Source organism: Alligator sinensis, unplaced genomic scaffold, assembly GCF_000455745.1.
Source record: "Alligator sinensis unplaced genomic scaffold, ASM45574v1 scaffold1122_1, whole genome shotgun sequence".
NCBI classification, from domain to species: Eukaryota; Metazoa; Chordata; order Crocodylia; family Alligatoridae; genus Alligator; species Alligator sinensis.
The window spans coordinates 731,031-742,508 of NW_005842467.1; the positions used below are offsets into that span (position 1 = coordinate 731,031).

At 39.5% G+C, this 11,478-nt stretch overlaps 1 protein-coding gene across 2 annotated transcripts in view; it reads right to left on the reverse strand.

Moving 5' to 3' along the window:
- The window catches only part of ARAP2 (ArfGAP with RhoGAP domain, ankyrin repeat and PH domain 2), a 246,403-nt gene that overhangs the window by 108,662 nt on the left and 126,263 nt on the right, over positions 1-11,478 (reverse strand). For both annotated transcript variants that reach the window (XM_025212512.1, XM_006030846.3), the window contains exons 17-19: positions 8,118-8,220; positions 7,221-7,419; positions 3,010-3,073 (exon numbers count right to left, since the gene is read on the reverse strand). In XM_025212512.1, the coding sequence (XP_025068297.1) occupies positions 3,010-3,073; positions 7,221-7,419; positions 8,118-8,220 (366 nt within the window). The remainder of the gene's footprint in view (positions 1-3,009; positions 3,074-7,220; positions 7,420-8,117; positions 8,221-11,478) is intronic.

The following is an 11,478-nucleotide window of genomic DNA, read 5'->3' on the forward strand; positions in this document are numbered from 1 at the left end:
TTTCCCCCTTGTGCTACCTCACTGCCTAAGCCTACACATTTTCTTGATACACAAAGACCTTTTATTTTGTGCAGGAGGAGTTTAAATTTGGGATATTGTCTGAGTAGTTTGTTCCATTACACACTATTTTATTTGAATATTTTTCTCTGTCTTTCAGCTTTTTTCTGATTTATTGTAAGCCACCCTGAACCTCTTTTGGGGAGGGCAGCATATTAGATTAATAATCTAATCAGTATATTAGATTATTAAATCTTTCTTGCTGAGAAGGTTTAGAACTTGGGCACTTCAAAAACTAGGACCAAAGGTCAGGTACAATAACTGAAAGTGTAGAGATACTGAATTTTATATTACTGATTTTATATTAATACCCCTATTACTGTAACTAAGTTGATATTTACTTATATGTGGTGTTAATGAGTTAACTTTGCTTATTTTGACATTTCAAAGTTGAGTTTGGAGCCGTACATCTTTTGTTTTGCTTAGCTTTCTAAAATCTTCAAAAACTATGTTACGATAAATTGCTTATCACTGCAAGATGCATGCTGAACACCTGGATGCTTATAGAGTAATATCCTAAGTAAGTATCACTATACCAGAGCTCTCGTATCCATATGGTTTTTAATGGTTAAGATAACGTGAACACTATGTATTTAAATTTATTGTAGTAGACTTAAGTAATGAAAAATTCAACATATTCATGCTCACTGTAAATCAGAGGGTGTCCCCCCAGAAATTAATTTCAAATAGTTCAGAATTCCCATTAAACTATTAAAGCAGTCCAGGGAAAACCTATCTTTACTTGACAGAAATATTATAATGAAAGAAATAATAAAGTCTGACTTACAGAAAGCAGTTTTGCATAGTACTGATATCTATGAAATTAGATATATAGTATGTATTAATCTGCCACACAATGTCTTGAATAGGATGCCTAACAGTGTCCCTAGTTGCTCTGAATGTTTTATTGAGCATCGCATCTTTTAATATACTTAAAAAAGTAAAAAAAAAAAAAAAAAAATTCTCAGAAAAAAATGGTTCAGTTTTCCATCTGTACTGCCATAATAAGTTTTGACATGATCTAGAATTTTAGAAAAATAAATGTTTGGGGAGAGAATTAAAATATTGGAGAGACAGAAGTATACAATGATTTCCCCCCCCCCCCCAAATATAAACTAATAACTTCTGAAAGATGTTGTGTGCAGGGATGTTTACAATACTAGAAGTTTGCTATAAAAGTATAATCACTCAAAGATGCAACTCAGCAACTGTTCTTTATTTCTCCCTGAGAGATAGACAAGACAATCTGTCACCAAATGTTCAAATTCCTCAATATCATATAAGCAGCAACAGTTTCGTGGTCAAATGAGGAGTCTTTTCCCTAAGTATGAGAGTGCTTTAGAGAGGAGTCCATATCCAGTCCTCAAGGCAGTACTATTCTACCTAAACTTGGCATTAGAAAAAACATCTTTCATGTTCACTACTCCATCTTTATGATTCTTGAATCAGTTTTGTTTCCTTCGTCTATTTTGCTTGTGGAAACTATTACTAAAATTGTTAACTGCTTGGGTAAGCCATTCTTAAGCAAGTTTTATTCATCTAACCAACAGGTGAGTAGTATGAGTTTTGTTCCATCAATTCTATAAATATTTCCAGTCAGTCAAGAGATGACAGACAACGCTTCTCTGTATGTACAAAAAAATTCCACAGTTTAGATATCAGAACTACAAAATCTTCTGAGTAAACAGACATAGCTCACAGCTGTTTGCTACCTTAAGGCTAGAAATAGATATCACCAAATGAAGGTAAGTGTCCCAGCACAGCTGATCTGCTTCACTGGACAAAGCAGGTGCCAGCTGTTGTACCTACGGGACATTTAGCATGTTCCAGTTACAGAGATGTGCCCCCTAGGTGCATCTCTGGAAGCAGGGGAAGTCAACTCCAGTGCAGTCTCAGGGCTGAAAGCAACAATCAGGTGATTGGCAGTCCCAGCCCTGGAGCTGTACTAAAACACTGAACTCACTAGGAAAGTTCATTGATGGTCCAAGCCCCAGAATTGGAGCAAGCAGGTGAGTCTTTGTAAGCAAGGGAAAGCCAGGCAGGATCAGGCCCCTTAAGCCCTGACAGTGCCTGCCTGGGGTAGCTGGAGAGTACAGGCATCTCCAGGCTGCCTGTGCTCTCACATCTTAAAGCAAACAAATGTCCACCACAACAAGGAGAATAGACATCTGTTTATTTGACCTTTTTACCACCTTAATTTTTATGGCAGCACAAAAGCAACATCTGTTTCCACCCTAACATTCCTTTGCAACTAGGTCTCAACAAATAATTTTCCTTACCAACATGTACTAACTGAAATCATGCACTAGATATTAAATGAATGAAATATATAAGTTCTTTCACAGATTTCTAAAATGACTAAAACACAGAACCTAGAAATACTAGTAGATTAACATACAGTAGATTGATATCAAGACAGACACAGATATGAAATGTTTAGAAAAGATCTCACTCCCTCTGTCCACTTGGCCATGGAAGTCAGGAATTTCTTAAGAGGCCTTTTTGGACAGGCTCATCCGACAGGGTTCATTTGTTATTGGGGGTGTATTTGGTAGTCATGTTGGTCTGAGACAAAAAGACATACAAAAAACTAGAGCTGTTGGTTCCAAAATGATACCTTTTATTAGACCAACTGGAAAATGGCAAGAAAATTGTAGAAAAGGACAATTTTCTTGCCATTTTCCAGTTGGTCTAATAAAAGGTATCATTTTGGAACCAAGAGTTCTAGCTTTTTGTATGTTATTTGCTATTGGAAAACTTCCAGTTAAAATAAATGTTTTAACATTCTCCTACATAAACTTAAGGTTTAATTAGGCCACTAACTAAACTTTTTCTATACATTTACTTTTTTACTTTGGCAACGTCAACAGCAAAACAAAGAAGAATTCTAAGACCTGCAAGCACAAAAATCAGATCATAAATACTATAGCTATATGTAAATTAACAATTTACCTTCCTTTTTCAACAAGCAGCAAGACATCTATTCTTTCTCCATTTTGCATCACACTGCTGATTGCTAAAAACAAAACACATTTTTGTTTTGTTAACAAATTTTAAATAAAGTAAACATTATATTCTTCAAATCTTGTCAATTTAGCATGCTTTTCCATAGTTATGCTGCACATTACAAAAAGCACAACAACAAGAATTACAATGTTATTCAGAAGTATATCAAGAAAAAAAAATTCTGCAGAATGAAAAAAGTAAAAATTAACAGTTTTTTAAAGCAATATGCATCTTAATGTTGTGCTGTATCAGACTAACGTCACCCTGGATGTAAGCATCTTAAAGGCACATTGTAAAGGCTCAGACTTTAACTGGATTGTCAAAATCAAACAGAGTGCTTGCATTCAAATGGCTGTGAATGTTTACAATGCCATACCTTAGAGGAAAAATCACTAATTCAGCACAAAGCACCTTTCTACTCTGCACCATATTGATTAGATAGGCTGCGGATACAAGCAGACCTAGACAGGCTGGCATGTTGGGAAGAACAGAACCAAATGAGGTTCAACATAGAGAAATGCAAAGTGCTGCATCTGGGAAGGAAGAACCCCCATCACACCTACAGTCTGGGCATTGCTAACCTGACCAGCACTACAAATGAAAGGGATCTGGGGGTAACAATAGACCCCAGCATGAATATGAGCCGGCAATGTGACGCAGTAGCCGCTAGGGCCAATAAAACTCTGGCATGCATCCATTGATGCATCTCCGGTAAATCCAAAGAAGTGATTCTCCCACTTTACTCAACATTGGTGCAGTCACAGCTGGAGTACTGCATCCAGTTCTGGGCACCACACTTCAACAAGGACGTGCTAAAGTTCAAGAGGATCCAGAGAAGGGCCACCCACATGATCAGGGACTTGCATGGCAAGCCATATGAGGAGAGGCTGAGGGAGTTCGGACTCTAAAGCCTACAGTAAAGGCTGAGGGAGACCTGATTGCAGCTTACCGCTACATCAGAGGCATACATCAGAGGCTTGGCATACAACTGTTTACCAGGGCACCCCAAGGGAAAACTAGAAACAACAGCCACAAACTCCTGGAACATAGTTTCAGGCTGAACATTAGGAAAAATTTATTTACAACTAGATGTCCAGACTATGGAACAAGCTCCCCCAGACGTGGTGCAATCATGTACCCTAGAGGTCTTCAAGAGAAGACTAAACAGTCACCTGGCTGGGGTCATCTGACCCCAGATGTCTGTCCTGCTCATGCAGGGGGCTGGACCCGATGATCCTTTGGGGTCCCTTCCAGCCCTACGATTCTATGATCAACACAATGTTTTTATAGCGGTGGAGGATGCACACGCACAATCATCCTGCAGCATATAATGCATAAATATACAATTTCCAAGTAACACTACTTCTAAAAACAGTAATAGGGTCACAATAAAAAGTTGATTAAGCTGAAATTGATCTACCAACAAATTGGGATCTCTGAATAAGCAAGTCTTAGAACTTCAGATTTTATGGAACACCCTCATATGCATGTTGCCTCAGTCTCCAGAAACAATTATATCTTGAATTTCAATAAACTTCAATAAGTATACCCCTATGTATGTATCAAGTGCCTTTTAACATTTCATATATACTTTGACTCATTTAAATTAACAGATTTTAAAATACTGAGAAGACAGCTGAGTGTGGTTCTGCAAAGAGTTACTACATTGTAAACTGCAGTTGCCCCCAATGTAATTCAGTTCCCTCATTAGTGAGTTGGATCCTTACTTTTTGGCAATTAAATATTAGAAACGAGGGACGATGGTTGGGTAGATAGCTATACAGAATGCATTATCAAAAAGGTGTCAACTTTAGGAAAGCTAAGCAATACTACTTTCAGAAAAAGAAAGGGGTAGGGAAGGAGTCAAGTGCATAAGTGTACAGTATATGTCTGAGTTGCATAAGCAAGAAAAATGGAGATTCAGAGTATTCATATGATAAGGAGGGCTCTCGTGGGGACATTGCAAAGTAGCCTCAGATGCAGTAGCGGTATAGATGAAGCTATATATAGATAAATATAACAATATCATGATCTATACAGAGTATAATGTACAACTTCTATCCAGCTAGATATAACAACATCTATATCAAAAGGATAAATCTCTAGTCTTATACTTTTCCCTACATAACACACTGACCTGGCCTTTAATTATATCCATGGTGGACAAATCTAAAATGAGCTCAAAACCTAATTACCACCACTGAGTTATTAAGTGCAAGTAACATTGAAGAATGTATTATTGATGGAAGGAGAGTTTGATATAAGAAAAAATAGAAAAAAAAAATATTAGCCTGTGAAATAGTCTTCCAATGGGATTTTAGTTTTCCAGTAAATTTTAGTAATTTAAAATTAGACTAGTCAATCATCTCAGGCTTGCACAATGTAGTCAACATTTCTACTTCATCAAGAAGAAAAGACAACAGACCCAAGGAGTCAAATATTATTCTATGATCCTATACTCTTGTACAAAAGAAAGCACTCTAACCTGAACAGACTTTCCTTACTGAGCAGGACTTGCTGGGGAGAAATTAACATGACTAAAAGAAGGTCATGCCTCAAACTATTAGGGTCCTTTGAGTAGGTCAGTGACAAGTGGATCAGAGTGGTCCAGCTGACAGAGTATATCTGGACTTCCAAAAAGGCACTGAAAAAGTCTCTAAATGAAACTGGGTTGTCACAGATTAGAGGGAAGGTCCATTTGTAGATTAGGAATTGGCTTAAGGATAGAAAAAGAGTGGCTACAAATGATCAGTCATCAGAAAAGAAAGAAGTTACAGTGGGGTCCTTGAGAGGTAGTGGAATCAGTACTATTTACTATATTTATAAGTGACCTGAAAAGGGGAAGGAGGTGGTCATCACTGCAGTGGACAAGTTTGCAGATGATGCCAAATGTTTCTTCAAAGTGGCAAAGACCAAGGTAAAATGTGAAGGACTAGAGAAGGATCTCACAAAATTGAGTGAACAGAAACAAAATGGCATATAAATTTCAGTACTGGTAAGTGTAATGTAATACACCTAAAAAACAAACAAACCAATATATGCATATGCAAGGATGGGCTCTACCACACAAGAAAAGATCCTGGAATTGCTGTGGATGGTTTGTTAAAAGACTCAGCTCAGTGTTCATAAGCAATCAAAAAGGCTTTAACAAAGTGTGAGGAATTATAATGAAGGGAATTGAAAATAAAAAAAATAGATTCCTACAACCTTTTACAAATCTATGATGTGTCAACAAGTTGAATACTGTGTACAAATGCGGTCCCCACACCTCCAAAAGGATATAGAACTAGAAAAGGTACAAAGAAGCACAAAGATGTTTTGGAAAGGCTTCCATATGAAAAGAGACTAAATAAGCTAAGACTTTTCAGCTTTGGAAATAGAAAAAGACACAAGCTGGAATGCAACAGAGATTTACAAAATATAAAAAATGGTACAGAGAAAATAAATAGGGATTAATGTCCCCTAGCTCTCACTTCTAGAGCTAGGGGACATAAAACAAAACTGCTAAGGTACTGGGTTTAAAACTAACTAGAGGAAGCTCTTTTTCATACAAAATAAGTTTCATTCATATAAGTAAGTTGTGGAAGGAACACATTGACACAAAATGTTGTGCATGTTTTCAGTTTAACCCAGTCAAAAAGAGCTTTGGAGAAATTCTCAGAGGAAATGTCCATCAGTAGGGATTGAATATGTTATGTACTGATGCAGTCTCTGAATCAAAACTTCCCAAACCTGTCCCATTACAGTGTCCAGAATTTCAGAGAAGTGGTGTGTAGAAAATTCCAGACATGCTCCGTTTACTCTCCCTCTCAGCGGCCATTCTCTGCTACTTCAAGAGACAGGATATTGGGATAGATGGGCCTGTGGTCTAACCCAGATAAACAGCAGTTACATTCTTATATGTTCTTATGGGCTTATTAAGAAACTCTGAAGATAGCTCTAATTTGAGCAACCACTATAACATAGAAACTGAAATTTATGTATGATGTATAAAACAGTATACAGAATAGAGAGGGATGGTGTTTGACAAATGTATGCAAACAACCATGGTGAACAACCATGATTTTAATTTCATACACATACTTTCAAAATGACAGGGTTTGAATGAGTTGCACAGTTTGTTTTAGAACTAATCTAAGCATTTTGTAAATGTTTACTTAGCTCTTGTAGTCTTCTCAGATATATTGAATCCTCCTGAGCATTCTCCATTTCCAGACAAAAATGCAGACTTGACTTTTCTATAGCAAACCAGCCTTTTCTCCACTGATCAATGCTATGGCAATCTTTGTAATATAACTGACCAATGAGATCATAATCTCTCTCTAACAAACATCCAGCGACAATGGGAACAAAATTCTGTCAAGAAAAATGAGATACAATAATATTAACAAATATCTGTGATACAGAAAAGTACATAAATTAATAAAGAATTAAATGAAGTCAGTATATTAAGAAGAAAGACTATGGCAATAAAATATAAGTAGATATTGTATCCTTTCCTATAAATAAAATATATTTAAATTAAATGCTAAATCCAACTGCATAAATCAGGAGCAGCAGATTTTTTTTAAAAAATATATTAAAAATAAAATATTTAAGTTTCTGTCTTCTTAAAATTGCAATCTCTTTTTATTATAAATGTTATCTTTCATGCACCTTGTACCAAATCTGTCAGAAATTCTGTTTCAGTAGGAAACAGAAACTTGTGAAAAGCATAATTGGGCTTACATCAGCTGAAGAGCGCATGGCTACATCTGAGCTGGATCAGAATCCATTGATATGGAGTACGGACTTTTACATTAGAACATTCACAATTGTATTCTTAAGGTCAGCATCAGAATGTTGTGTTTCATTTCTCCTTGTGCTTCCTTGCATTATCTCATTTCAAACATTTATTGCAGAAGATATTTTCTGCTGCTGTAAGGGAAACCTTTGCATACTGGGTAGATCAGTATTCATCACATCTGTTTTCTCTTGGATTCTAAGCTAACAATGCCACTTTATATTTTGTGCAGTCTCATGGCCTAACTTGAACAGATAATTATCAGCATTACCTTGGCTATTGCCTGGGTCCATTTTCTTTGTGAATATGCAGTTTCAGCTCCAAACAGGAAAACACGTTCTGACATTAAATAGATTTCAAAGGTAAAGTTGGTCCTAAAGCAAACAAGGCAGAGGGACAGCAGTTTTATTTATTTAGTCTTCATAATATGAAATAACCAAGATTTCAAGTTTTCCTCATATTTCCAGTACTTCACTCCTATGGAAAAATCTATCTGCACTTCTCTTCTGATACTACATATACAACTAGTTATGGGCATAAAACAGTGTATATAATGTATTCATGGCAGAATGGTTACAGTACCTTTTATGTCAATAATACATTCATAAGGCTATTGCATATTTGACCTTTCATCAACACCAAAATGAAAATGTAATTGGAAGGGAATTATTTGATATTGTATTTTATGTAATTTCAATATAAATCATTGTTGTTAAGCGTAAAATGCTTTAAATGCTTCTAGAATATAAAACAGACAGTTTATCTCACTGAAAAAAGGATCCTGCAAATGATTCCTCACTAAGCTTAAGCTACTTGATATTTAAAAGATTGTCTGACCAAACTTCACGTTTTTTTCTTTCTAGCTGTAGTACTGGAATTAAAATTAAAAGTGGTCTGAATTTCAAACCACACTCTGAAAAAAAGAGTTCGTTCTTAATCCACATATCATTAAAATGGTAAATTTCCAACATTCTTTGTGTAACCTTGTGCCTCATCCTGGAAACAGTTCAGATGTATCTATACACTAAAGGGATGGCTCATACCCACCACCCTTCCTCATTCCATATGAAACCTGTTGAAGCTTTATGGTAATATTTGGCTCTTATTAGTAGGATACACATCTCAATAGACACATGGTGCAATGCACTGTTAATGACAGCACAGAATTTAAGAGAAGCCATAAGGAAGATAATCACAGAACCCACTCCAGGTGTGACACTGGAAGAACAATTATTTCCAAAAAGGAAAAAAGGCAATTAATTTGCAATTTTAGATCTTTCCTCTAGGCAGAGATATTTAGGACACAGCAAGTAATACAGTGAATTAGTTAAGGAGCCAGAAATGTCAAATTTGGGTTGATTGGATCCTGGTTAAGAACAGCTTTAAGTTCATCTGAAATCAATGGGAGTTTTGCCATTCAACAGCATCAGGCTTTTGTGGGGTAGAATATTGGGTATATTAAGGATTTGGATAAAATGAGGAAAATGTGAATTCCTATCAGGTACAGAAAGGACTACAAGGTCATGAAGGACTACAAGGCTCTTGGGGCCAAGCTGAAAGAGACAGGTCTTGTCATCTGTCCTCCCAGTGAGCAGACATGGACAACACCATGAGACCTGCATCATGGAGGTCAACTTACGGCTTTGGAGCTGTGTTATGAGATGGGCTTTCGTTTTTTGGACCATGACCCATACTTCTGAACAAGAGACGTGCTCGGGTGGATGGGTTTCATCTCTCCCCAAAGGTAAGCGTGTGTTCTCGTTCAGGTTGGCTGATCTCCTCCAGTGGGCTTTAAACTAGGTTCACCAGGGGAAGGGGAGGACAAGGACGGAGGGATCCACACAACACTAAACCATGAGATAGCCACAAGATCAGCCCAGGTAAGTATCAAAGATCCTATAAGACAGGAGTACAGAGGGGTTCCAGAGCAGCCACCAGGGAATTAAATGTATATATACAAATGCCAGGAGCATGGGAAACAAGCAAGAGGATATAGAACTCTTGCTTGTAAGCAATAGCTTTGACCTAGTGGGTCTAACAGAAACTTGGTAGGACTATACACATGACTTGGGGGTAAGAATAGAGGGCTATAGGTTGTACAGAAGAGATAGAGAAGGGAAAAAAGGAGGGGGTGTTGCTCTATACGTCAAAGATCAGTACACATCTTCCCTAATCAAACTGAGATCAGAGGACAAGCAGAGACTGTGGGTTAGGATACAAGGGGGTCGGGGGAAAGGGATCTGGTGGTGTGGGTCTACTACAGGCCTCCGCACCAGGAGGACGAGCTAGATGGGGAATTTTCCAGGCAGCTCTAAGAGGCTGTGCGGTCTAGAGACATGGTAGTCGTGGGGGACCTTAACTACCCAGAAATATGCTGGGAGGAACAGTCAGCTAGATCTAACCGCTCACGCAGGTTCTTAACCTGTATTCAGGACCTCCACTTAACACAGGAGGTAAGGAGTCCCACCAGGGGTAATGCTTTGCTCGACTTGGTGCTAGCCACAGGAGACAACCTGGTGGGGGACCTGCAGATTCAAGGCAACTTAGGAGATAGTGATCACCAAATGATAAAATTCACTATCCAGAGAAGGGTGGGCAGAGCCGATAGGGAGCCGCGCAGCTAGAACAGAGCGCGCAAACAGGCGCGCAGGCATTCGCGCCGGCGAGCGGGAAGGAAGGGCCTGGAGAGAGACTCCTGTATGGGTAGGGCGTTGACACCAGACAGATCTACAAACAGCAGCTTATAGAATGGTGTTGATGAGGAGTGCTGCTAGGGCCTCTGCCCAGGGGGCCAAGCCTACCCAGGGCTGGTCTGAGGCCTCCACCCAGACTGAGCCCATGGGGGAGCTGATGTCCCCCTACCTCCTGGCCTGCGGGGGATCCCCAAGGTTGGGGGCCCCCACACCTGTCCGGCAGGAGCTCGTCTTAGGGCTCTGAAGGCGCAGGTGAGGGAGCTCCGGGAGGAGGTTAGCAGGCTGAGGGGGATCAGGGAGGCAGAGGATGAAATTGACGGCTATTTCTTTTCCCTGCAGGACCAGGCACCTAAGGAAGAAGCAGCCCGGGGAATGCCCTCCACAGCAGAGTGGCAGACGGTCAGATCCAGGACCGGAGCTGCTCGCAGCGAACAGGTACCAGCTCCTCCAGTCCGACTGGAGAACAGGTACGAGGCCCTGGCGACCCTGCAGGAGATGGAAGGAGAGGAGGAAACCCTTGGGCAGGAAGCAACACCACATTCTCCACTCTCCGAACAGGTCAAGAGATCCAAGCGCACCCAAAGGAGGAGGCGACGAGTGCTCGTCATAGGAGACTCCATCCTGAGAGGTACGGAAGGGCCCATCTGTCAACAGGACCCCTCAACACGAGAGGTCTACTGCCTGCTCAGAGCAAAGATTCGGCATCTGACGGAAGTAATCCAGGCCAGGATCAAGCCCACCGATTACTACCCCATGGTCCTAGTCCATGTGGGTACTAATGATGCGGCCAGGAGAACCCCCGATCACCTGATGGCGGACTACAGTGCTCTGGGCGGCTTGCTGAGGGATTTCGGTGCACAGGTGGTATTCTCTTCCATCCTACCAGTGAATGGACGCGGAAGATGGCATGAGAACTGCATCAGAGAGACCAACTGGCGG